Below are 25913 nucleotides of genomic sequence, written 5' to 3' on the forward strand. Positions count from 1 at the left end.
GCAATTCTGAAATGGCATGTGGGGAAAGGGAGAATAGGAGACATGCTGCCTTCTTGAGATAAACTTGGGTGGGGTGGGTGGGTGGGTGGGAGTAGTAGACAAGCCTAGAATTGTAGGTGCACGTTTATTGTGTTGACAAGTTTCTAAACTATTACATGTTTATTATTTATAAACCTTTCAACGTACGTTACATAAATATTTTCATTAACTTTATAACTGGAAAAAGCGGCTTAAACATTGGGCGGTCGACCTGTAGCAGCACACCTGGAATAAACCACGGAAATGTTGTGCGGCAGGCTTTGCCCCTCGCCCGTGTGTCCGGTGCTGTGCTTTTGCGCTAGCATGCACTGCAGAGGCGCCAGAGCAATGCTTTGTAAGTAGTGGCACTTGGCAGGATGTCCAATGGCACAAGTACCCCTGGTTGAAAAGCACTGCGCCAGAATTATACTCTCTCAAACCTGGGCCTTGGCTTGCGTACACCTGACAGAAGGGTTGGTCACCACTGGATCCAAGCACTCAGCTGGTATTTTTGTTCATGCTCTGAATGTGCTACTTCCCAGTGGACATGTCAAAAGTTTCATTGTTTTTGTAGATACATGCTTCCCAAAAAACACATATGTAGTAGAACAAACATGGTTGGTTCCACTTCTGGTTACATTTTCTCCTGGTACATTTCAGCATCACGGGCCCGCTTAGCAAATGCCAGTTTTTTTTTCTCATTAGGAACTTTTCATACTGAACATGGTTTCATGTTGTAAAAGAACTTTTAGTATGTCATCATTGCTGTGTGGAATGCATTAAAGCAATAAATTATGTGCCAAATCTTTCTTTTGCATTTTGAAAAAAAAAGTTCGGTCCCATATAAACATATTAAACTATACCATGTTTGTATTTCCTAGTAGACAGGTACTTTATTGAATGTAAATTCACATGTAACTTTTGACATTTTCACTCTGTGTAAAATAAAGAAAAAGGAGGATAACCAAGTCTCAAGCTCAGTATGTTCACATAGATATATATGTATTATTGCATTTAAATCAATCAAAAATTAAATATTCCAATCACTGTACTTATGGCAACATTCACCTCAAGTTTTCCTATGATGATTATTCTACATGTCTACGATTGAAGAATTTAGATTATTTTGTTCTCTGTAGTGGTGCATTTATGTGAAAAGAAAGAAACGGAAAGCAGTTTTGTTGTAAACTGAAATACCAACTGTGAAGAATCACATTCTAAACAGTCAAACCTTTCCTTTTCAATGCAATCTGGAATTTATTTTGCCTTTCTGGAATAAGGTTCATTTAGGCCATCAGTTTGAATTTTTCAACCTGTCACGTATGAACTCTGTTGACAGATGAGACTTGCTGTAAACGTCAGTGAATTCCACTGGCTTGGTCACTGAGCAGCACTACAAAACTCCCACCAGCAATCCATGTGTGCAAAAATATTTAGAAAGAGACCACTGTAATAAAATAAATATTGGGTAAATGGCTAAAAAGCTATGTTCGTTGATGCACTACAACAGTTCCCTGGGTGAACTTTTCACTAAACCTAACTTCCAATTGGACCAGTACTTCCTGCTGCAAGAGGTGTACAAATGCACATGTCTGTTCAAGGTATATCAACCATGAATGATGCATGAAATACAATACGTGTTGCTTTGTAAGGAAAACTTCTCCAGCCAGTATCAGTCCCAGGTGGCCTCAGCAGATTTTGGTCAGGGCTATATGAATAATGAATAGGCCAGGGTTAGCTACCATACCAGTCCAAGAATAACAAAGAAAAGGAACACATCACAAGGAAGAAGAGGATCCACACACGAAATCCAGCATTATTCTTGATTGCCTGTAGGGGAAAAAATAAATCGTGATTTCTCTCAAAAGGGTGTAATTCAGGACAAGGCAAAATCTTTTCCAGTTTGAGCCCTGAATACTATTATTTAGCAGTAATGGCTAGAGGCAGGTCTTCAATTCTTTAGCTGCACATGAACATTAGAAGAGCCTGCTGGAGGATCAGGCTGAAGGCCCACCCAGTCCAGCGTCCAAAGACCAATCAGATGCCTGTGGGAAGCCTGAAAGCAGGACCTGGACCACATGAATCACATCTTTTAAGAATACGGCACAATGAATTGCAGGGGGCTGATGTAGATCACTGCTATAAAATATTATAAAAGGCAGGCAGGCCACCTATCAAATGAGCACCAGCAAGACTGAACCAGTGTCTGGGTTGATGAAACTGCAAATCTTGGGTCATATCACAGGTGAAAGTGCCTCTACGGCCACTGATGAAAAGTTACATCTACCGGGAGTTTCCTATTTGAGAGACACTTTTTTAAAAACAGCAACAACGAAATAGTAACCAGCCTGGAAAAACTTAAATTTGATTAAACGTCTGGCTCGGTTTTATGCACAAGGCTTCAACAAACAGAAGATAAAGGATGAAATAGCTTTCTCTAGTAAGCACTAAGTATACTCAGACTATTACCACCATTACACTTTATTTCCAAGACCCAGCTGCTGAAACCATAACCTTCTCAAGTCTTCATGTAAAACGGGCGTTTATTTCCTATTGATGGGGAGAAAGCAAAGCCCACAGACCACGCCATTACTTGCCCAGGGATGAGATTTGTTTTCCTTAAGAACATTTTAAAAGTGACTTTATAGAGGAAGGACCATGTGTCTGACTAACAAGGATGTCAGGGTTCTCCCAAAATACATTACAGGCAGTCAGTTAAGGTCTAGTAGTGTTTGATTTTTTAAAAAAAGGGGGGGGAAATGCAGACATTACCTCTCTTATGTCTTCATTTCCTTCCTTGATATTCTCTGTTGCACCCACAACTAAGTGGTGGATACTGTCAATCTCGACTTCCTTTTAAGTTGAAATATATAACGTAAAAAACAGTAAGTTGAAATATATAACGTAAAAAACAGGTCATAATCAAACTGCACAGAATCATTTAATTGTAGAGTTGGAAGATACCCTGAGGGTCATCTAGTCCAACCCCCTGCAATGCAGGAATCTCAGCTAAAGCATCCATGACAGATGGCCACCTAACCTCTGCTTAAAAACCTCCAAGGCAGGTTTTTATGTCCACCAACTCTCATCGGAGTCTGTTCCACTGTCAAACAGCTCTTACTATCAGAAAGTTCTTCCTGATGTTTAGTTGGAATCTCCTTGAATGCATTGGTTCCAGTCCTGGCCTCCAGAGCAGGAGAAAAGAAGCTTGCTCCATGTGACAGCCCTTAACCTCTCAGTCTCCCCTTCTCCACGCTAAACATACCCAGTTCCCTCAACTGTTCCTCATAAGGCTTGGTCTGCAGACCCTTGCTCATCTTGGTCGCCCTCCTCTGCACACGTTCCAGCTTGTCAACATCCTTCTTAAATTGTGGCACCCAGAACTGGACACAGGACTCCAGGTGGGGTCTGACCAAGGCAGAATAAAGCAGGACTACTACTTCCCTTGATCAGAACACTATACGTCTGTTGATGCAGCCTAGAATAGCATTCGCTTGCTGCATCACACTGTTGACTTAGAATCATAGAATCCTAGAGTTGGAAGAGACCACAAGGGCCATCCAGTCCAACCCCCTGCCAAGCAGGAAACACCATCAAAGCATTCCTGACAGATGGCTGTCAAGCCTCTGCTTAAAGACCTCCAAAGAAGGAGACTCCACCACACTCCTTGGCAGCAAATTCCACTGCCGAACAGCTCTCACTGTCAGGAAGTTCTTCCTAATGTTTAGGTGGAATCTTCTTTCTTGTAGTTTGAATCCATTGCCCCGTGTCCGCTTCTCTGGAGCAGCAGAAAACAACCTTTCTCCCTCCTCTATATGACATCCTTTTATATATTTGAACATGGCTATCATATCACCCCTTAACCTTCTCTTCTCCAGGCTAAACATGCCCAGCTCCCTAAGCCGTTCCTCATAAGGCATCGTTTCCAGGCCTTGGACCATTTTGGTTGCCCTCCTCTGGACACGTTCCAGCTTGTCAGTATCCTTCTTGAACTGTGGTGCCCATAACTGGACACAGTATTCCAGGTGAGGTCTTACCAGAGCGGAATACTTGTTCAACTTGTGGTCTAATAAGCCCCTTCATCCTTTTCACATATGAGATAAATGTAAAGATCAAACGCTATGAAAGGTAAGTGGCCTGTTGTCCGTTTCTGCTCACCATAAACCAGAGGCCAGAGCTAGGTGTTAAAGCACACCTGTAGCTACTGCAGCATGTAGCGGCACCTTCAAACCTCATCACCCTCTTTTCTTTTGGTACCCAAAGATGCAATGACACTGCATTAAGAGTTTCTCCACCACTTCAAGTGGCAGCCAGCAAAGGGAAATAGGTGTGGGGAAATTCATCAGTTATTGAGTATCCCTGGATGGGACTGGGATGGGACGTGAGTACACATGGAACTGCTCCTTTTGACAGCTTTCACAAATATTCTGTTTCATTATTAAAAAATAATACTGGAAGGATATGGCCAAGCAAACATGATCTGGAGAGCTTTAAATTAGACCCTGATGGGGAGGGAGACAACATGACAGATGACAGAAGAACACCTTGTACTGGAGATAATGGCCTCACTGATGCAGAGGAAACTGAGGTGGTCCTGAGGAGGAAATAGCTCGAGGGACTGACTCGTGGTTTCAGTTGTCTCTACACAAATGCACAGAGTATGGGAAACAAGGAAGATGAACTGGAGCTTTTAATACAGGACAGCAAATATGACTTGGTAGGCATTACTGAAACCTGGTGGGATGAAATTCATGACTAGAATGTAGGAATTCGGGGGTATAACCTAGTCAAAAAGAATAAACCAAATAGGAAGGAGGGAGGAATGGCATTATATGTAAAGGATGTGTATACACAAGGAACTCCTCATAAATAAATACGAGGGCACAAAATCTGCCCAATATACAATATACTTTGGGATAAAACTGTATCCTTTTTTGTGAGGTCACCATTAGCAATGGTGGCCCAGTAGCTTGAGTAGAGTGTTGTTCAGGGGCATCACAGCAAAAAACGTGGTGACTACCACAGATCATGCTGCCAGACCCATTTCCCCCCAGCAATGCCCCATAACATGTCCAGGACATGTCCCCGAAGCCCATTTGAGCTACAGAAGTCCCCTTCAGTGCAGTACAGTCCCTATGGAACTCACATTTTATTCTTCTACTGTGTCTGCCTTTTGTGCTCAATCACTCATTTTGCCTCTCTTAACTGCGGCCTTTTTACCTACTGGAAAAATACTAGAATACAAAGAGCCAACCACCCACCTCCCTGTGGTATTTACCTGCTGTAAGACTTTTTCTGTGAATATCTCTTGAAGTCTAGATATTTCAACCACCTTCCCTTCAATCTGTCTATTAAAAATAAATAAAAAAGCCACGTAAGTACAAACATTTTAAATTTCTTACAAACTTAAGTAAACATAATATGGAGCATTTCTTACAACTGGAGAATTGCAAGCCACGCGAAGTAGATTAGCAAAAATAAATTTTAACTCAGTAGATCACTAGCTAATAGCTTCTGTATTGATGTGTAATAGAGAGAGAGAGAGAGAGAGAGAGAGAAGGAATTATCCCTATAAGGTTAAAAGTGGATAGATCTGAAATGGTTGAAGATAGCTGAAATGGGCAAGATTACCCATTTCTGACTCTGTATAAGGTGGTGTTAGTCAGAAAACTGTGTTGTCCAATTTATCAAAAAACTAGCAAACATAAAGAGTGGTTCAAATTGTGCATAAGCTCATTAAAATGAATTTTTCAGCTTCACTGATCTAGCAGCAGATTTATGAAAATAAACTTTGAAACTTTATCTACATCTTGGCTGTGAAGCTCTGCTCCTTGCCTTGCAGACCTTTCCCCACCCAGAATCATAGAACTGTAGAGTTGGAAGAGAAGAAGAGTTTGGATTTGATATCCCGCTTTATCACTACCCGAAGGAGTCTCAAAGCGGCTAACATTCTCCTTTCCCTTCCTCCCCCACAACAAACACTCTGTGAGGTGAGTGGGGCTGAGAGACTTCAGAGAAGTGTGACTAGCCCAAGGTCACCCAGCAGCTGCATGTGGAGGAGCGGGGACGTGAACCCGGTTCACCAGATTACGAGTCTACTGCTCTTAACCACTACACCACACTGGCTCTCTTGTAGAGGTGACCACAAGAGTCATCTAGTACGACCCACTGTAATGCAGGAATCTTTTGCCCAATGTGGGGTTTGAATCCACGACCTTGAGATCAGGGGCCCTGACGGACTCCAGCTACAAAGGCTGAGCTCCTGAAGAGGCCAGAGGCCATCCTGGCTGTGAGTCCTGCACCCTGTTTCCACCTGGCCTGAGAGGTCAAGGCCTTGACTGACTCCAGCTGCAAAAGCTGAGGCTGCTGACCAGACTCGTAGGCTGGGGGGTTTTGTTGGTGGGGAGTTGTTGCTGTTGTTTTTTCATATCTTTATTTTAGATCTTGTTGCGTTTTGTGTGGAAATTGCACAGTTTGGTAATTTGGGCAATGACTACTTTTGTCATGTTGTAGTTGCGTATCGTTTTCATGCTGTGTGCGACCTTGAGCATGGAAAGGTGGCATACAAATTTATGTACAAAAAGTGGATTAGAAAGCACGTTATATGTTCCGCAAGGATATGCAGGGCAGGCAAGGGTGCGGGGAATGCTGTACCTCACTTCATCAAACAGGCTGTTCATTTCTCCAACAAGGCGCTGGTTTTCCTGCTCGAACTGGAAGGAGAAATTTAACAATAATAACAACAACAATATGAGGCTTAAAGGTCATTCCACCCTCAAGCACACCCACAACCCCCACCACAAAATAAACCATGAAATTTGATGTGCAGGGATTAAAAGCCTCTGGAAGGGAAGCATTCACAAACACTTTGGCAGCAATGACTGCTTTTGAAGGCAGATTACTACCGTATTTTTCCATGTATAAGACTAGGTGTATTTACCAAAAAATTAGGTTTAAAATTGGGGCTCGTCTTAATACACGGCTAGTGCTGAGGGGTGTTTTCTTAATTTGGAGAGCCCCCCCCCCAAAAAAATAGGGGGCGTCTTATACATGGAAAAATACGGTATACCAGGAACCTGGGACTTTCTACCAATCTGAGTAAGTTACACCACAGCCAATATTGGGTTTTACAATGCTGAATTAGGCTCATTAATTTCTGAAAGGAGTAGTCAGGATTTTCACTGCTTTCCTACTTGAAGCGAAGTAACCTGTAATGTGGGTGGTGCAGGGATGCGGGTGGCGCTGTGGGTTAAACCACAGAGCCTAGGGCTTGCTGATCAGAAGGTTGGCGGTTCGAATCCCCGCGATGGGGTGAGCTCCCATTTTTCAATCCCTGCTCCTGCCAACCTAGCAGTTCGAAAGCACGTCAAAGTGCAAGTAGATAAATAGGTACCGCTCCAGCGGGAAGGTAAACGGCGTTTCTGTGCGCTGCTCTGGTTTGCCAGAAGCAGCATTGTCATGCTGACCACATGACCCGGAAGCTGTATGCCGGCTCCCTTGGCCAGTAACGTGAGATGAGCACCGCAACCCCAGAGTTGGACACGACTGGACCTAAAGGTCAGGGGTCCCTTTACCTTTACCTAACCTGTAATATAGAGAGCATTTCCACTTTTATGTTCCTTTGGAAAGACTCTTTAATCCTCAAAAACATAGCGCTCTTGGACTAATAATCTATTACAAAGCAGTCAAATGAACATGAAGTTGAACAGAACAGTATATACTCAAAATAATTTACATGATAGAAACTGGAAATCTGTGCCCAAACACAGATTTTCTTAAGAGAAATAAGGTAAGTGGTTGTAAACTGATGGTGTAATGTGATAACCTGTATAATGACACAGAGAGAGCCTTAGTTAGTTATCAGAGGGTGATATCCAACTTTAGCTATATACAAAATAATTCCACTGATTTTAATGGATCTACTCAAAGGACCCAGAATAAAGTCCTTTATTACTGTTACAGTACAGACATTTTTAAATGCAAAACTAATTATTTCTTTGAAAGAACAAAACAATAAGATGAAAGTAGCTTGGGAAAATTAGATAGAACAGAAGAAGATTTTACTTTATCTAACTACCGGTAAACACTGTGCCATGTTCTTATAAGAACTATAAAGTCCTTAATGTGTTAACAGGGGGTAAGGAAAATTCAAATTATCCCCTAAAAATGTTTCATAAAACAGCCTGCAGCCATTTTGGATGCAATTTCCCCAAACACATTTTAATATAAAACTATTGTGTTTTCAATATTTCTTTCCATCTTAACAGCTAGTTTAAATTAGCATAATTTTCATGAAATTGGACAATCTAAGTTTCCTTAGATATAAAAAGAAGAAAGAAGATGTTTGAAATCACTTAGCTAATTAGCTGGATGCTTTAGAATTCAATTACATGACTGAAGAGAAAGGGCTTACAGGTATGATCTAGGCAGAGTGGAGCATTGCAAGACCACTGTATTTCAAAGATTAAAGGGCTTTCTTAATTCTTTCCTTGAAATCAATGAGACTTTAAAGTGTTACTGCAACCATGATAGGATGTTTTGTGATTGTGTACAAAAACTGCACCCCCCCCCCAAATTCTGGAACACCTCATTCACATGAGAACAAAGACCTTAAGTTTTAAACATCAAACTGGAGGCAGAAGATCACGTGCAGAAAAGGACTGAACACCTACCTATCTGAATTTCTGGCTAAAGGCATGGAAAGTAGAGATGTGGTTAAGCAACACTGTGTACTGATTTCATAAAGAGAAGTAAGTCAAAATATGGCCATATGCTGCTGTATCTTACATCTCTTGAAAGACTAAACTCAAGAACCAACAGACATCTCCAGAATTATTGTCCCAAATAAGCAATCAGAAAAGATAAGCAATTAAGTTTTAAGGGAAACTGGTGGCACTGTATCCCCCTCCTAGCCCCGAATGGTACTTGCCTATGTCCTCAGTCTAGCACAGGCATAGGCAAACTCGGCCCTCCAGATGTTTTGGGACTACAACTCCCATCATCCCTAGCTAACCGGACCAGTGGTCAGGGATGATGGGAATTGTAGTCTCAAAACAGCTGGAGGGCCGAGTTTGCCTATGCCTGGTCTAGCACAACCACACCACACGAGGGAGGGGCCAAGTGAGCAGAAAGCAGCACTGATCCCTCTGATTTTGAGGGGCAATGAGCTTGAAATCCCATTATAATGCAACAATAGCATTGTGTGGCACGGAAGGCCCTTAAAAAGACCTCTGTGCGTAAGTGATTTTTGTACCAGTGGATTCATAATAATATCCTCATCAAATGTCTGGGGAACATTTGGCTCTCTCAAAGTTGCTGGACTACAATTCCCATCCGTCCCAGCAAGCATGGCAAATGGCAATGGATGATGGGAGCTGTAATTAATCAACATCTGGAAGGCCAGAGGTGGCATGGAAAAATAAGTTTAAGAAATTACAGTATCTTCTTTGGGAAGTTTCTTTATGATCCTTAATGGTAGAATAGCTCCTTCTGCTTGTGAACAGAAATAACTATTTATAGTAGAGATTTAAAGCGACAATTTAAAATCTTGAAGGGCAGTCTTAATTGCTGAAAAATACTTTCCCACGAACGTAATGGCTTAACAATCACCTTTTCCCAACCATAGGATTAAGAATTTTAAGCAGGTACTGACACAAAGAATCAGGAAAGCAAACGCGCAGGGTGCATTTGTTAAAGCGTTGCTTAGCAGAAAAGGCAAATGACTCAGTGTATGCATCAGACTTATTTCATTTTCAATATCCGTAGATATAGCTAGCTAGGGAGAAAGTCAACTAACGTAGAAAATACAACTTACCATTTGGATTTCTTCAGGTGAAAGCTCATCTTCTCCTTTGCCATCACTCCAAAGTCCAAAATTGGTGTGTTCCTCTATCACATTCTTATCTGCAAAAGAACAAACAAACTAGGCTCAACATGTAGCCAAAAACTGCTAGACCTATTTAATATTATTCCCAGTTCAGCAGCAACTGAACTGTCCGTAATTTTATTTGCCTCAATTTTAGAAGCCAGCTTTTAATTCCTGCCATCAAACTACTTCCTCTTATTGGAAACTTTGAGATGCTCATATTCCTAACTGATGCCGCACTTTCGGAAGCTTTAAAGCTGAGGTTACCTCAAACCCTTCTGTGCCTGCTTGCGGAATCAAGGCAAAGGAAGGTGGGAGGGATGGAAGCTTCACATTTTAAAAAAGGAATCAGCTGAGTGGCTGAATGTTCACAGTGCTTAAAAAGTTGCTTTAAAGGGGTGTTTAAAAAGCTGTTTTATGCTGTTCCCTGTGGCAGAGAATCATCCTCATTCAATCAGCAGGCATTTCTAAATTATGCAAAAAGGGTACTTTTTAGAAGGTGCCCCAGAGCACCCCTAATATTATTAGTTGCCTACTTGCATTACATAAAGGGGATCTTTGGGGATGAGTGACCCATGCTTACACTTCTACCCCCAAAGGAAGTATCTCTCTGGAAGAGTGGAATGTTGTAGTGTAATGTAACATTCATTTAGAAAAGCCCAAGCTGTTTTTGTTTGTTTTCCTTCAGACTGAATCCAGTGGCGGTCGGTACCTTTTATCGTATGTGGTGGGAGTGTAAGAAGGTAAGAGCTTACTGGGACATGATATATAATGAACTGAGGAAAATGTTGAAACATACATTTGTTAAAAAACCAGAAGCTTTCTTATTGGGTATTACAGGTACAGACATTAATAAACAAGATGTTAAGCTTTTCCAATATGTAGTGACTGCGGCAAGGATTTTGTTGGCAGAAAGATGGAAGCAAGAAGAAATACCGACAAAAGAAGATTGGACAGTGAAATTAATGGAATATGCAGAACTGGACAAAATGATGGGAAGAATCCGAGAACAGCGGGACCAGAAATTCATCAAAGACTGGTTTAAATTTGCGAACTCTCTGAGAGATAATAATTCTCAATTGAATACGTTTATAGGACTTCAAGAAGTTTTGTAGACAATGGTATAAATATTACTGTAATTATGATCCTTATAATGATTAATCTGTATATGATATTTTAAGCGATGATAGATTAAGAAGTATAGAATTAAGATAGAAACTTGAAAGCCATTTGAAAGGTCTGAGGGAAGTCACGGCAATGATTGCCAAAACAGATGAATGTATGTGAATTCATTCTGTATTCTTTGTAGTTGTTATAGTCTAAAAAATAAAAATCATTTATATAAAAAAGAAGAAGAATCCAGTGGCTTTCTGATATTTTCAACATCAGCAAAAAGTAACATTAGTTAAGGCAGGGGTAGGCAACCTAAGGCCCGTGGGCCGGATGTGGCCCAATCGCCTACTCAATCCGGCCCACGGACGGTCTACAAATCAGCGTGTTTTTACATGAGTAGAATGTGTCCTTTTATTTAAAATGCATCTCTGGGTTATTTGTAGGGCATAGGAATTTGTTCATATAGTCCGGCCCCCCACAAGGTCTGAGGGACGGTGGATTGGCCCACGGCTGAAAAAGGTTGCTGACCCCTGAGTTAAGGTACCAAACGCACCTGCGGGGATATAGTGTTAAAAGTCTCCATACTCAACTTGAGCATGTTGGCTGTTCCAATTTTCCAAGGGGTACAAAACCAGATAGGGTACTGCTGCACTTTTTTCTATGTTTGAACCCTGCCATTAGTTGTGAACATTATTTTCCTACCAAGATCCTTGAGTGAGATGTGTATTGCTCAATTTGTACTTGTTTATATTCTTGTCGCTGAAAGTGTTTTCAATTAGACTGGCAATGTTGCAGTGTGAGATGCTCACTTCTCTTGGGAAGCCTTTCAGAGTACTTCTGTTTAAAAACAATTCTGGATGAGGTATTAAGACTGAAAGACACCTCCCATGTTAGGCTCTGTAACTAGGCATGGTGTCTGGAATTACTGTTCTCTTCTTTATTAAAACCGAGGCTGAAGACAGGTGAAACATTTTTGGAAGTGACACTGGCATGGAAAGGGCCCCTGCCACATTACGTCAAAGCTGCATTTCTTCTTTCAAGGGAGAAACAAGAGTCTCTCCGCTGTGATTATATATTAACGTAATATCCCATGGTTCTTTTATTATTATGTATTCATTTAAAAATGAACGAATCTTTATTTGCGTCAGCCATAGCAACAGAACAACAATACGATATATAAAGAATAGAAATAAAAAGTCAATTATATAAAATACATTTTAGGGTTTTGAATCAATCGTCAAATATTCTGATTTCCCCAGCTAAAAACCTTGCATCCTTTGCTGTCACCTGCTCATCTTGATCTGCCAAGAGAAAGGACACTGTGGCAGTGGTTTCATTAATTCACACCCAGTTCCATATCTTTTGCTCCTACTTCCTGATTTTTTTAAAAAAATTCCTTCTGTTTACACTTCAACAACAACAACAAAATTATTTTATATCCCACTCTGGATGGCTCCCAACAAAAACAGTAAAAACACAATACAACAACAAACACTAAAAACTAAAAACTCCCCCCCCCATGCCAGAGGTTTGATAGCTTTTTCCGGAAATGCCTTTTCCCCATCTCCCACCTTCTTGTGCAACCTTTACAAAATCTGATGACCTACCTCAAAAAATAACACTGACCGAAGGAACTGGGAAGGGAAATGATACTGGTTTGACAAGAAACAGCCTTTCCCTGCATAAGATACACACCAGTGCTGCAATGAGAATATCTGCTTATTATTCAGAAGCAGGTAACCTCTGTTGCACTAAATGGTACCAATTCTGCAAACCAAAGCTATGTTAGGTGAAGTACGCAGCTCTGAAATCAGATTGTTTTGTTTAACTGAAGGATATATTCATGTTTGCTTTAACTATATCCACACTTTGAGCAAAAAGCCAATGTGGTTTTCATTTAAAAGTGCCAGCTATCACCTACAGCCCTATGGTTATTTACAACATTCACAAAACCAGAAAATAGTCAGCTTACAGAACTACAAACAGAGAAAGGGTGGGAAAGATTAATCTAATACACACAAGGACTTCTGCTTGCACAGCAAGGCTTCCCCTGCTACCCCTGCATTACCCAAAATGTACGGGAGGGGACTGGGAGAACCCCCCCAAAAAACAGCAAGGTGGGCAGATTGGTACACCTGGCAAGATGCAATGCTTGGCAGACAGAATGTTAATTCCACCCAGTTAAGAGTTCCCTTTATTAGCCCATAGGGACCAATTAATTTTAAGTACTACCAGTGCTCTTATTGTTAGGCAACTGCAACTGGGATGCATATCAAGAAACAGGGGAAGGAGATGGCTCACAGAAGCGGGTGCCCTTAGTCCCAGATTAGCTCTGGTCGCCATAGCAGCCTGCCTCCTACATGAAACACAGGGGGGATGCAATTTTCACGTTCGCACAATTATTTATTTATTTATTTCAGGAAAATCTTTTACATTGCTTGATTGTAACGGAACCTCAGAGTGGCTTACAGACGACAGAACAGTAAAACCGAGAAAATGTTTGCAACCCTACTTTTAAAAAATTACAAAAATTAAAATATTAAAACAGATTAGAATTACCTCAGTTTTCTAAATGAGGTAGGGTTGTCTGAACAAGGATGCTTTTAGCAAGCACTGAAAAGAATACGGTGAAGGTACCTGCTTGATCTCAGCAGACAGGGCGTGTAGGCGCCGCCACACTAAATGATCAAGCTCTTGCAAATGTGGGGCGAGTATTACATGACATATGTGGTGGTGCAAATTCCGCCCGTCAAAGCGGTCGAAGGGGCACATGTGGGGTAAGGCAATCTCACCGGTAAACTGGTCCCAAATTATTAAGGGCTTTGCGTACTAATAGCCACACCTTGAACCTGGCCCAGTAGCAGATCGGAAACTGGTGCAGTTCTCTGAGTGCACCAGTTCTATGCTGACAAGGCCTCAAGAGTGCTGCAGCTTCCGGACCAAGTGCAAGGGAAACCCCACAGAGAGTGCACTGCAGAAATCCAGTCTTGGAGTAGCCCAGTCTATAGTGGATGCGTTGTTTTCAGTCAGTTCAGGAAGGACTGAAATTATTCTAGTTGACCCATATGTTGCTGAAGCCCCATAGGAGAAACCATGCATCCCTGTCCGTAGAGCCTCCATCTCCCTCACTCCCATGAGGTCTTTTAGGGAAGGCCAAAGTACCATATTTTTCGCTCCATAGGGTGCACCGGACCATAGGGCACACCTCGTTTTTAGAGGAGGAAACAAGGAAAAAAAATATTTTTCTGGTTTTCCTCCTCTAAAAGCCCTGTTTTTTTTAGGATCAGCTCAAATTTGTGCAGCTTTTTTGCAAAGGGAAAAGTTCTGTTTTTTTGAGGATCAGCTCAAAGTTTAGCAGCTTTTTTGCAAAGGGAAAAGCCCTGGTTTTTTGAGGATCAGCTCAGATTTGTGCAGCTTTTTTGCAAAGGGGGAAAAGCAAAGAGGAAAAGCCCCGTTTTAATGGGGTTCAGCTCACATTTCTACAGCTTCTTAAGGAGCCGTTTCTACAGTTTCCAGACAGATAATCTAATCAGCCAGTCACATGTCGCTGGGGAAACAAACAACCTCCCTCTGCAGCACATTCAACAATGGAAGCCTGGGCAAGGGGGCGGAGCTGAAAGGGAGCCAGGACTCTTATTTCTCTCCTGATCTCTTGCTGATCAGCTTCTGAGCGGGGTCCTTACAACCCCCCCTTTTCTCTTTGTAAAATAAAAAGCATGATCCTCTTTTGGCTCTTGGGCAATTCAGCTCCAGGGACCACCATTCGCTCCATAAGACGCACAGATATTTCCCCTTACTTTTTAGGAGGGAAAAAGTGTGTCTTATGGAGCGAAAAATACAGTAGACAGGTTTCCCCCCATGTCACATTCTGGGCCCAACCACACTTTCATTTTCCCCATGATTTACAGTTAACCCACTGTTTACTACTGAATCAACAAACGGCAATCTGCCAAAAACCCGAGGCAAATGCTCATCGCATACAAACGCACAACCTCTCAAAACACCTGTTGGAGATGTGAGGAGGCGGGAGGTCTATACCATATCTGGTGGAAAGGTAAAAAAAATTGAAACATTCTGGAACGAAATCCACTCAAGAGTTGGAAGTAATTCTATCAATCCAATTTTCTAAGACACCAGAAGCATACTTGTTAGGGATTACTACTCCCGACATACCCCCCAAAAGAAAGAACTTTTTCTTATATACCTCTGCGGCAGCAAGAATTCTGGTGGCATCTCACTGGAAGAGTGATAAAATCCCTAGCAAAAAAGAATGGCTGAACAAAACTGTAGAATACATTGAGTTGGCCTTTCTTTCAGAGAAAATAAAAGAAAACCTGAGAAGCAAATTTATTCAAGAATGGAATAGTTTCTTATGTTAATTAAAAAGGAGGTGCAACCTAAACATGGTTCGCGCGCTGGAATAACTCTTGTATAAGTTGAAAAGAAATAGTGATAAAATAATTCGTGAGGTTACATGATTTATGAATAGAGGTACAATAAGGGGTGTCAGTGTTATGCATTCTTTTTTTCAAATTTTTTTTTATATTGAATCAGTGGAGAGTTGGACTAGGGAAGTCAAATACCCATATATAATTTAGTTCCTTTTTCTGTGATGAATGGAACGACTAAAATGAACTGGATATAATTTTGACATAAATGTTATTACTATAATTTTCTTTTTCTTGTTATTGTTTATTGATAGAAATTGAGCTTATATGTGGAAAAGTATATGAATGATGTATGGGTTCGTTTGTTTGCCTTTTCATTTGTTTGTTTGTTTGTTGTTATTGTCAAAAAATGAATAAAAAGATTTAAAAACAAAACAAACGCACAACCACTAAAAAGTGGAAGGTGGCGATAGAACAGGACCAAAACATCACCTCTGTTGTCTTCACAAGTGTGTTTCTCTTCACATTCTTCCAAAGTTGTTTGGGCAGTTCTTTCAGGAGAAGAAGTTACTTTGGATTTATCGCTCTGTTCTGGTTCAAGCCTAGATCTAAATGAGCAAATACATAAGTCATTAAGAGCAAGCAAACCAGGATCAAGTCCAGCTACAGGCTCATACCATGGTCCATTATCCTGGAACAGCTCATCTCTCCCTTCAGCTGGAAAGTTGGAGCAGGTTTATACACACAGCAGTTGGCACTGTGGTGCCATATGAGGCAGCAGATAAGATACACCTCCTCCTTGCCTGCCTCTGTAACGTCACGTTCCTTTCCTGCAGTAAGAGCTAACAGTTGCTACTCTGGTGGCATTTGGAACTACAAGAAAGTAAAAAGAAATTCAATGTTTGTGTCACACTCAAAACTGGAGAAAAAGTATGCAGGTGTGAGAAAGAGAGATTGAGGAGGGAGAACGCTTTGTTGTGCAAGCTGCAGTAAGTGAAGCCATGGATGGCTTATTGGCAAATTCCTGGAGAGGAGTTTGCATCTGCATTACTGCTCCCCAAACCTTTTCACTCCCATGCTGTGCTCAGTGAAACCAAGGTTTGTCTTAGGGCGTCATTCAAACCCAGGCTTGTGGTTAAGCTCTCTCCTCCAGCAGCAGCCAAGGTTTGTTCTTGGCTATGATTTGTGGTTAGCGAGGAGAGAGCTTATACACAAAGCTCAGATTCTGATGACATACTAAACCAAACCAAAGCAGTGAAGAAACAAAAAGGACTTTTGTGCATCCCTTGTAAGGTGCAGTTTGGCTTTCTGAGGCATGTGAATGAAGAACATACCTATTCATCATAGAGACATTTCACCTGCTCACAAATTTAATGAGAGTTCCAAAGAAAATCAAAAGTATGGATTTAAAGGAATATTACTTACAATCTTTTCTTATCAACTACTCGCTTCACCCGGATAGCCCTTTGTTCTGAATACAGCTTACACACTCCTTTATAGTTATGAAGATGCCATGTAAACAAGAGGAAAATGGTATACATTAAGGGACCACCCTGATGCACCTGTAAAACTCACAGGTTGGATATGATGGATGTCTGACTGACAATATACCACCTCTGTAGTATATGCTACCTCTTTGATATAGCACTTCTGAACATAGAGGATCAATTTTTAAGCTATTAGAGCTAATAGTCATTGGTAGACAAGTTCTCACTATACCTAATGAATGGAATTTAACAAAATTGTGTGTTCTGAACTTTACTACCAATCAATTTTATTGAATAGGCATGAATTAAAAATTTTATTAAGAGAAAAGTAGTCTGCACAGAATAAAGTTCACTTCACATTGTTCATAACTTTATAAAATTTCTATTATGTGCCCCCCTTGTTGTTTCCTAACAAAAGGAATAGATAACACTGCAGGGTAGTTGAAAGCTACACTGAGCTTCATTCTAACCCGCATCCCACAGCAGGAGTTCAAAACTAACTATGAAGGGTTGTAGTTGACCACTATTGACCTACAGTATTTAGTATTAACTACACTTCAGGAGGTCAAGAACCACTCTATTCTAGCAAGAGTGCTGTCCCATCCTCCAGGGTGATCCATACCAGTGATAATGCTCCACCAGGTTTGAGGGTTTGATATTCTTACTTCATATAACAAACCTATTCTGACTTTAAGGCTTCTAGCGTTAGCACAAAAAAAGTATTTTTCTCCCTCTTTAAGCATCGAATGCTTGCAACTCCCCAACAATACTGTAATATTTTTGATGGGCTTGTTAATTTTAGTAGACTTGTTAGGGATACCCTGAGGAGTCAACTTAAACTCTTCTCCTGTTAGCTTTCCTTCCAAAGTCAGTTTGAAATCTGCTTTGCTTTTTAAAAGCCAGTTGACTTGTGTGCATTGAAATTCAAGGTTCCAGTTGCCCACAAATGTTTCTTGGGACATAACATATCTATAACTTTCCTCCCTACACCACTGCCTTATCCATACATTGTCACCCTGCAACTCTGGCTGTCTACCTGTCCCAGCAATGGAAACAGGGAAGCACTTATGAATATGCTAGAGCGATGCAGAGCATTTTGGTCTAAGCTTAAAGAAAATAATTATGGCTAGACAAAATAAAAAAATACCACCATTTCAAGAAAAATATATACTTTTTAAATAGTCTCCAATGAAATCTAGGACAGCTTCTCTGTGCTGCTTCACTTGCGGGGAATGGATGTCCTTGTGTGCTAAAAAAAACCAAACAAACACAAAAGCATTACGCTTCGCAGAGAAACACTTTAAACATCTGGCACAACTCACACATTATTTTAATCAATTTACCTTCTGTTCGGAGTTGCTGAATTGCATCAGCACATGTTCTCATAAAGATCTGGGCATCCTGGTCAATCTGGTCTCGCTCAGTGTCTGTCATCCGCACATACTCAGACATGACATGGCTGGGGGAAACAGTCAGCGTTGTTAATTTTATTTTAGCACACTCCGCTCCTGTTTCCTTCGGTCCACTGCAACTAGTGCCAGGTTATTGCTCCCACACTAGTTACTTTTTCTCATAAAACAAATACCATTATTATAGCCAAAAGATGAACACTGCCACCTGGTGATGTGGTTTACCCATTCTAACACATGACTAAAAAGAATTAAAGAGAGGTTATTTCTTATTTTTATCCAGTCCCTGCCAGTGAAAAAAAACAGGGTACATATATATATATATATGTGTGTGTGTGTGTGTGTGTGTGTGTGTGTGTTCAAAAGATACCCCAGGGAAATCATCAGCTTTTTCTTCCACACTTCAAGCAGTTGTACTTCATCTCTGCACTTAGAGCCTGCCTGGATATTCAAATGTGAAATAATCTTTTGATTGTCCTTCAGCATTCCATTTCTTATTCTTCTTTTACTATCTTACCTGGACCACAAGTTGTTGTTTTTTAATAATGAACACTGGGTTTTGACTGAAGTGACTTTCAGGTTCAAAGAACTTTTCCACGTGAGCAAGGCAGCACCTCTACACTACAGGCTACGGCACGAAGCCGAAAAGGGAAGCAGGCCAAAGACTTCCTCAGCGGTGATGCGAGGCGGTGGCAGCTAGCTTGGTTGTCCCCTGGATTCCATGTGCAGGCTTCATCCCTAAAGTGGCTGTGGTCTTAGGGTAGAGTCTTTTGGCTGGAGTTGATGGCAGCAACTTCCTAGTGCATAGGCTGTGGGCATGAATCGGAATCCATGCATCCACAGCCATCTCAATCCATCGCAACAGATAAGGTTCCAAAACTGCTTTTCATTAAACAAACACAACTTTCTTTCTTACCATAACCTTTTATTCTTCCTGTTGAGAGGGAAACCAATTTAACATTCTTTGACTATGAGTGGAAATTTAGCACAAGAGCTTTCCACAAAGGGAGAGTGCATCAGTTCATGAATGTTTTCCTTCTTCACCACCAACCCACCACCCACTGTTCCTATTGCAATACTTACCTGTAGGCATTAATATAATCTTTCCTGTGCTGCAGAAGAAAATCTTTCAGTTTCCCAATGTTATTGACCTGAATAAAAAGGAAAGCAAAATGTAAATATTGGGATTTAATAATGAAAGGGAAAAGAAAAGCATTTTATGTGCCCAAGGTATGATACTTGGACATCAAATGTAAGGTGAGGGCTATTTACAAAGAGCACTCAAATTGCAGTGGCGCACTAATTCCAGCAAGGAAGACCAACTTAGGCCTACCTTCTGTCAACCACTGCCAGACCAATGAGGAGCTGGAACTCCAACTTTGCTAAAGGTGTTTATTTTAAGATTAGAACAGTACATAAGGCAAGTCACAGGTTGCAAGAATCAGCAGTTAAATGAGAGGGCAAAGGCATAGCTAGGCATGAGCTAAGATGTTAAACCAACAAGTGACATGCCCCCTGCACTTTTTTTCCTTTCGAAGGATGGGGTGAGCACAATATTGAGTGCTGCAAGCGGTTGGGAGTCTGGGCAAGCAAACAGGCACTCCGTCCACTGGGCAGGTTAGGTGCTGTAGTCTCCAGGTGACAAAGGTGGAGTGGTGCTGGCTTGGCATCAGGTTTACTCCCAGCTGCCTCTCCTGAAGGGGGAGGTTCCCCCTTAACAGGGAAGGCACCAGAGCCACAGCTAGAGAAGCTACAGGGTGCATGTTTGGAAGGTGGGTAATCTGAGAATTGGCCTGAGCCTTCTTTGAAGGGTGCATCTCCATCCCCTCACCCCCTGGGATCCTCCCCAGCATCCTCAAGATCAAATCCCCAAGCTCTTCCCACTCCTACTCAGGGTCCGACCACGACCTCCAGGACACTTCCACAGGACTCAGGAAAATCTTAGGCACCATGCTAGAAAATAAGGACTGTGGCCGAGAAGTGACAGAAAATAGCCACTGCTCCCAGATCAAGCAAGACCAGTAGAAACAGGCAGCTATGATGTGGCCCAGCCACCAAATTCCAAGTCAGCCTCAGTTCAGAATGGGGCGATCGATCTTTCGGTCTGATAAATCCAAACAGAATATGCCTCTGAGCTCAAAAAAGGTTGTTGGAGAGAGCAGCAGTTGCAAAGGCAACAAAAATAGGTGTTGCCTGGTGAAAGTCTATTGGGCTAAAGCAGAAGACAGCAGAAAGAGTGTGGCATCCCTAGAAGTGATATCTCTCACCTGGTTAAATAGGGATGCCCCCCTTTTTGTAATGCTGTTTATTATTATTTCATTTCAGGATGTATATAAAACCAAGAGGACAATTATAACAACAGACGAAAATTAAAAGATGAAAAACACAACTATAAAATAGGCATGTAGATTGGATAGTTGCACATGTTAAAAGAACGAAGTCCAAGTGAAGATTAGGACTGCTTCCTTCTGAGTCCCAAGAAGCAGTCTTTAATGGAATGGCAGCAAATATACTCTTTGCCAGAAAGATAGCTTTTATAAATTTAACAGCAACACACAACCTCCTGCACACAACAGGGATATCCACTAGATGGCAACAAAGATTTCAACATTGTGCCAGTATGCTGGTGTTTTGAGAGATTGTGTTCATCTCTCTGCGACTTTTGCTTAGTTTGTAGTTTGAACATGCTGTATCTGTAGGCCTGCAAGCATCACTTTTTCTTTGGGGGGGGGGGAGGCAGAGATGAAAGAACCCAATCATGTCATGTTAAAAGTAACAGAACAAATACTTCATCTTTTTTGATAAGGCAGTTAAAACTTCTGTCTTCTGTTAACAGTGACAGGAGACAAGCAAAGCATTTTTATCTGAAGCCTTCAGTAATTGGGGTACAGGCATACTCATCTGGCTTTGAGTTTTCTCTATTATTCAAAGGGATATATAATTTTTAATTAAAGCAGACTTAAATACAACAGGAAGACACAAGGAACAATACTTTCAATGAGCTACATGTCTTGCCAAAATATTTTGATGGTGGGCAGTTTAACATCTGCTCCTAGAAACCACAACTCACTGAAACACACACCCGAGACAGGTTTGCTCAATATCCATTAAAATAGGTTTTGCCTTCTTAAAAAAATATGTTTTAATTAAATAATTACTTGTCCAAAATAAATAAATCAACATAACAATGTAGATTAGCATAGGCATAAACAAAAAACAACAGGAAATTAACATCAATAAATGATAGATAAAATAAATATAAAGTAACCACAAATTATCAGCAAACCGAAGTAAAGAGAAAATGCTTTTTACAGCAATGAGAAAGTGTGGCAGGGCTGTATACTGTCACAATTGAAAAAGTAATTAATAGTGACCAGTGTTCCAAATGTTTGCTGCTCAAGTTCTCAAATCTGGTCTTCCTTAAATGTTAATTTAATCAGTTCTAATGCTCCATTCCCCACTGCCACCCCAAATCATTCATTTAATAATGGGGGTTTATTTTTCTTCTAGTTTTCTATGCATATTTTCAGTTACCGGTATTTTCATATCAACTGCTGCTATCTGATCCTGTAAATATCCCAAATCATACCTTTTCTTTCTAATAGTAAGGAGTATCCTATCATTTCATTAACTGAGCTACCAGTTAGGCTCCAGAACAGCCCGATGTTCAGCAAGTCCCAGAATAAGCATCCCCATAGTATGCGAGAGATAAGGTACCACTGAAATCGGATCTTTACAATATTTTCTTTTACCTGTAGGTCTGCTGGTATTAGTTTAGGTTAAGGTTACCATATTTTTTTCAATGAATCCGGGGACACTTTTCAACTTTGATGGATTTTGTATGGGGACTGATTTGTAAATCCGGGGACGTCTGGTAACCTTAGTTTAGGTTGGATTTTTGTCCAGGTCCATCTCCATTCATAGACGTTTATCTCTTGACCTATACAGTGGTACCTCGGGTTAAGAACCTAATTCGTTCCAGAGGTCCGTTCTTAACCTGAAACTGTTCTTAACCTGAGGTACCACTTTAGCTAATGGGGCCTCCCGCTGCGACGCAATTTCTGTTCTCATCCTGAAGCAAAGTTCTTAACCCGAGGTACTGTTTCTGGGTTAGCGGAGTCTGTAACCTGAAGCGTCTGTAACCCAAGGAACCACTGTATTCCTTACCCAGGGGGGTTGGGAAAGGGATATAGGACTTACTTTCTTGCAAGCAGTGTTTTTTTTTTTTTCAGGGGATACCAAGGGGTACGCAGTACCAGCACCTCTTTTGTTGTTGTTAAAAAATGTGACACTTACTGTAACAACTTCATGGTGAAGACGGGCACCTATTTTTCTAGAAAAAACACTGCTTGCAAGTATTCTTACAACTATTGGGGAAGCTTGCTCTACTGCAATAAGCAGGGCTTACTTTTAATGATATTTATTATTATTATTATTATTATTATTATTATTATTATTATTATTATTATTATTATTGGGTTAGTGCCCTACAAAGGCTGGCTGAGGTGCCCGTCTGCTCACAGACAGCACCTCCACCAGAGGGGCAGCACTATGCAGTCTGAAGGCCCCCTGTACATCTGCAGAAAATTCAGTAAGGAAAGGTCTGTGGCTGGTGGTGTTTTTACCAGCAGTGGGGACTGGGGACACCACATCCGAAGCCTGTTCATTCCGCTGAAACAACTACAGATCAGGCCCCAGTCTATGACTCCTTGGAGCTGAAAAGTTATTCTCCATCCCACTGGTAGGATGGTAAGAAGAGAAAAGCCTGCAGGGGTGAGGAGACACAAGGCCGCTGCCCCAATTCCTGCCCTGGCTGCAACAATTGTGCGTGGTCCTGTTTTGTCATCTCTATGAACCAGTTGAACCCACTACTAACTGAAGCTTCCTACTCAATGTACATATGACAAAACAGAGGAATCTGAGAGGAACTGATAAAAAGTGCATATAAATTTATGAGCAAACATTAAAAACCAGCAAGTTACCATAATATAGCACACCATCATCTACAATTAACAGGCCACTGTAAAAATTCGTATTTCAGTGAAAACCTGTGTTACCAAATGAGTGCATTGTTATGACATTGTGAACACTTCCATTTCTTGACTAATGTAACATTGATATAACTGACATTTCAGTCCTGAAGGCTTTTAGATAGTCCAACTCAATTTAGTAAAAGAAAAAGATAGAACACCCCACCAAGTATCAAATTAAAATCCAATTTTAGAACTAAACATGCACTAGGATCTAAAGCCCCCAAACCTACCAGTGTCCACCCACCCACCCCAATGTCCAAAGTACAGCTTGAAATTCTTACAAATATGTGTTAATTTACAAATATGTAAACTTATTTTAAATATGTTTTTATCTTAACTGTATTTTATCACAGAAACCTTCACAGCTCTGGGCTTCTTTGGAAGGAAGGGTGGAATATAAATTTATTTAATTATTTTATTTTATTTTATTTATGTAACACCCTTCATCCATATACCTTGGGGCAGATAGAAATACAAAACACATAATCAAAACAAGGAGAAACACATACATATACACACACAAACCAATACTCCCCCCACCCCCAAAAAAGAAACAGTTGTAAAAGATGTTCTGGCTTGCACTTCATTGAGCCTCAAAGTAGAGGGAGTTCTGCAATTGCAAAGCAGCCGCCAAGAATGTACCACTATTTTGCATTTGCTTTCTAGCTAGCTTGATGAATTGATTCTACCCTACCCATTTGACTGGGTTGCACTAGCTACTCGGGGCAGCTTGATTTTATTGTTATTATAATGTATAACATGTTTTATTTCGGTTATTGCCATTATTGTTTCTGATTATCTATAGCATTGTGTTAGCTACAGTATTCTTCACCAGAAGAGTAAACTAACTGCTTTGATAAAAAATTTTTGAGAATTTTTACAAACAAGTAGTATATAACATCTATGAAATAAATAAAGAGTGGGACAGGAAGAGATTATTTCTCTTATCAAAGCAATGGCACATGCAACAGTAAAGATTACACACTTGGTGGATCTCTAAGAGGTTTTGATGGGACATTTTGCTACTGGGTTTGTTTCTTAAAAAAATAATCACTATGTGTTTTATTGGATTGTCTTTTTAAATGAACAAACAAAAACCCAAATGCCATCTTGGGAGTCATGATCCTAGAATAGACCTCCTTGGAGTCAGTTCTCCAGAACTGCAACTGTGAGGATGAGATGGAAGATTTCCATAGCTGGAAACCTCACTACCTTGAAGAAACCGATGGCTACAGAAGAAAGAACAAGGTTCCTTAACTAACGGGAGGTGGCACTCAGGGTATGGAGCATTTAGTCAATGACGACCTAGGCCTGCTGCAAAGCTCAGCGAGTTGCTCACTAAGACAACCTGAATGTTTCGCCTCCACTTCAAGAGCCCTATCCATGGTCCTGAACCCCCACCTTCATTTCCCTCCAAGGTGCTGCCTTTACCTAGCCTTGTTTTTCCTCACTGTCTTGCTTGGGCAACCAGGAGCTTACTTGGGCCACCACAATATTGGGCATCCCCATGCATAACAAGAAGCAGCACAAACATGAATTAAATAATAAAATATGGAAGGAGAGGGGGTCTCTTAGGCAAACTGGACCCACTACTTTTAATGCTTTATATATTAAAATCAGGATGCATGCATACCTTGCAGTTAGGTAAGGTGCTTGTAACGTGGACTGATAGATTCAGTCCAGGTGTTCAGTAGACTCAAGTTCACTGCTATGCCTCTGGCAGCCACCTCTATTTTCAGGAGCTACTGAAGACCTTCGTTTTCCTACAAGCCTTGTAAGTGGAAATTTCCCAGTTTGCCTCTGTACTGAAACTGAAATGGTTTTTTATTTGCTGGTGCTTGTATTGTTACATTGCTTCAAGATGTTGTACTGGAAACACACCATAAATTAAATAAATAAAGTAGAGGTGAAGCTGGAATGAACCACAGAAGATTCACATTGCCCAAAGATGCCTATCAAGGGGATGACCTGCAAATTTCCCTACATTTCGGAGTTTAAGTGCACGTGGAAGGCCTTAACGAACCATGTCATACCAAAAATGGTTTTTTTAAAAAACAAACAAACTTAAATTATGTGTAAAACAGGTGGATAATTTTGCCCTTCCACAACTTGTATGGCTATTCTCACCTGTATAAGGCTAATTATACTCACTCCCACACTGAAAAAGGGATGGGACCCTGAATCAAGCAAGCACTTCTCTAGCACTCATAATGAAATATCCAGCTGTGGCATGAACCTGGAAGACTGCAGCGCTTGGCTCAGATAATCTACAATAATGAGCTGGGTATCATCAGCATATTGATGACATTAGATTATACGTAATCTTACGCAGTAATTCAATATGTAACACTGGGCAGGAGGGAGGACAGGGCAGGCCGAGTCCGAAAGGGATGATAACAAATCCGACCTCCATGCTATAATCAAAACCAGCCACTCCACAACTATGCTTTGAATTCCTGCCAGGTCCCGCAGTTGTGTCTCCAACAACATCTCATGATCAACACTACCAAAGGCACCAAAGATCTAAGAGGGTCTATGGGGTGGAAAATCTTGATAAATCAACAGGCAGCAACTGTTAATCAAGGCCTGCCCAATGCTAT

General features: G+C 41.0%; 1 protein-coding gene across 1 annotated transcript in view; it reads right to left on the minus strand.

Annotated features, from left to right (window-relative positions):
* Positions 1-107: 107 nt before the first annotated feature.
* The window catches only part of STX18 (syntaxin 18), a 46988-nt gene continuing 21182 nt past the window's right edge, over positions 108-25913 (minus strand). Inside the window, exons 2-11 of the mRNA XM_033161101.1 lie at positions 19364-19431; positions 18215-18330; positions 18043-18120; positions 16810-16876; positions 15877-15992; positions 9833-9921; positions 6673-6731; positions 5297-5366; positions 2791-2871; positions 108-1848 (exon numbers count right to left, since the gene is read on the minus strand). Coding sequence (XP_033016992.1) covers positions 1753-1848; positions 2791-2871; positions 5297-5366; positions 6673-6731; positions 9833-9921; positions 15877-15992; positions 16810-16876; positions 18043-18120; positions 18215-18330; positions 19364-19431 — 840 coding nt within the window. The 3' untranslated portion in view covers positions 108-1752. The remainder of the gene's footprint in view (positions 1849-2790; positions 2872-5296; positions 5367-6672; positions 6732-9832; positions 9922-15876; positions 15993-16809; positions 16877-18042; positions 18121-18214; positions 18331-19363; positions 19432-25913) is intronic.

The sequence above is a fragment of the Lacerta agilis genome, chromosome 9 (assembly GCF_009819535.1).
Source record: "Lacerta agilis isolate rLacAgi1 chromosome 9, rLacAgi1.pri, whole genome shotgun sequence".
NCBI classification, from domain to species: domain Eukaryota; kingdom Metazoa; phylum Chordata; class Lepidosauria; order Squamata; family Lacertidae; genus Lacerta; species Lacerta agilis.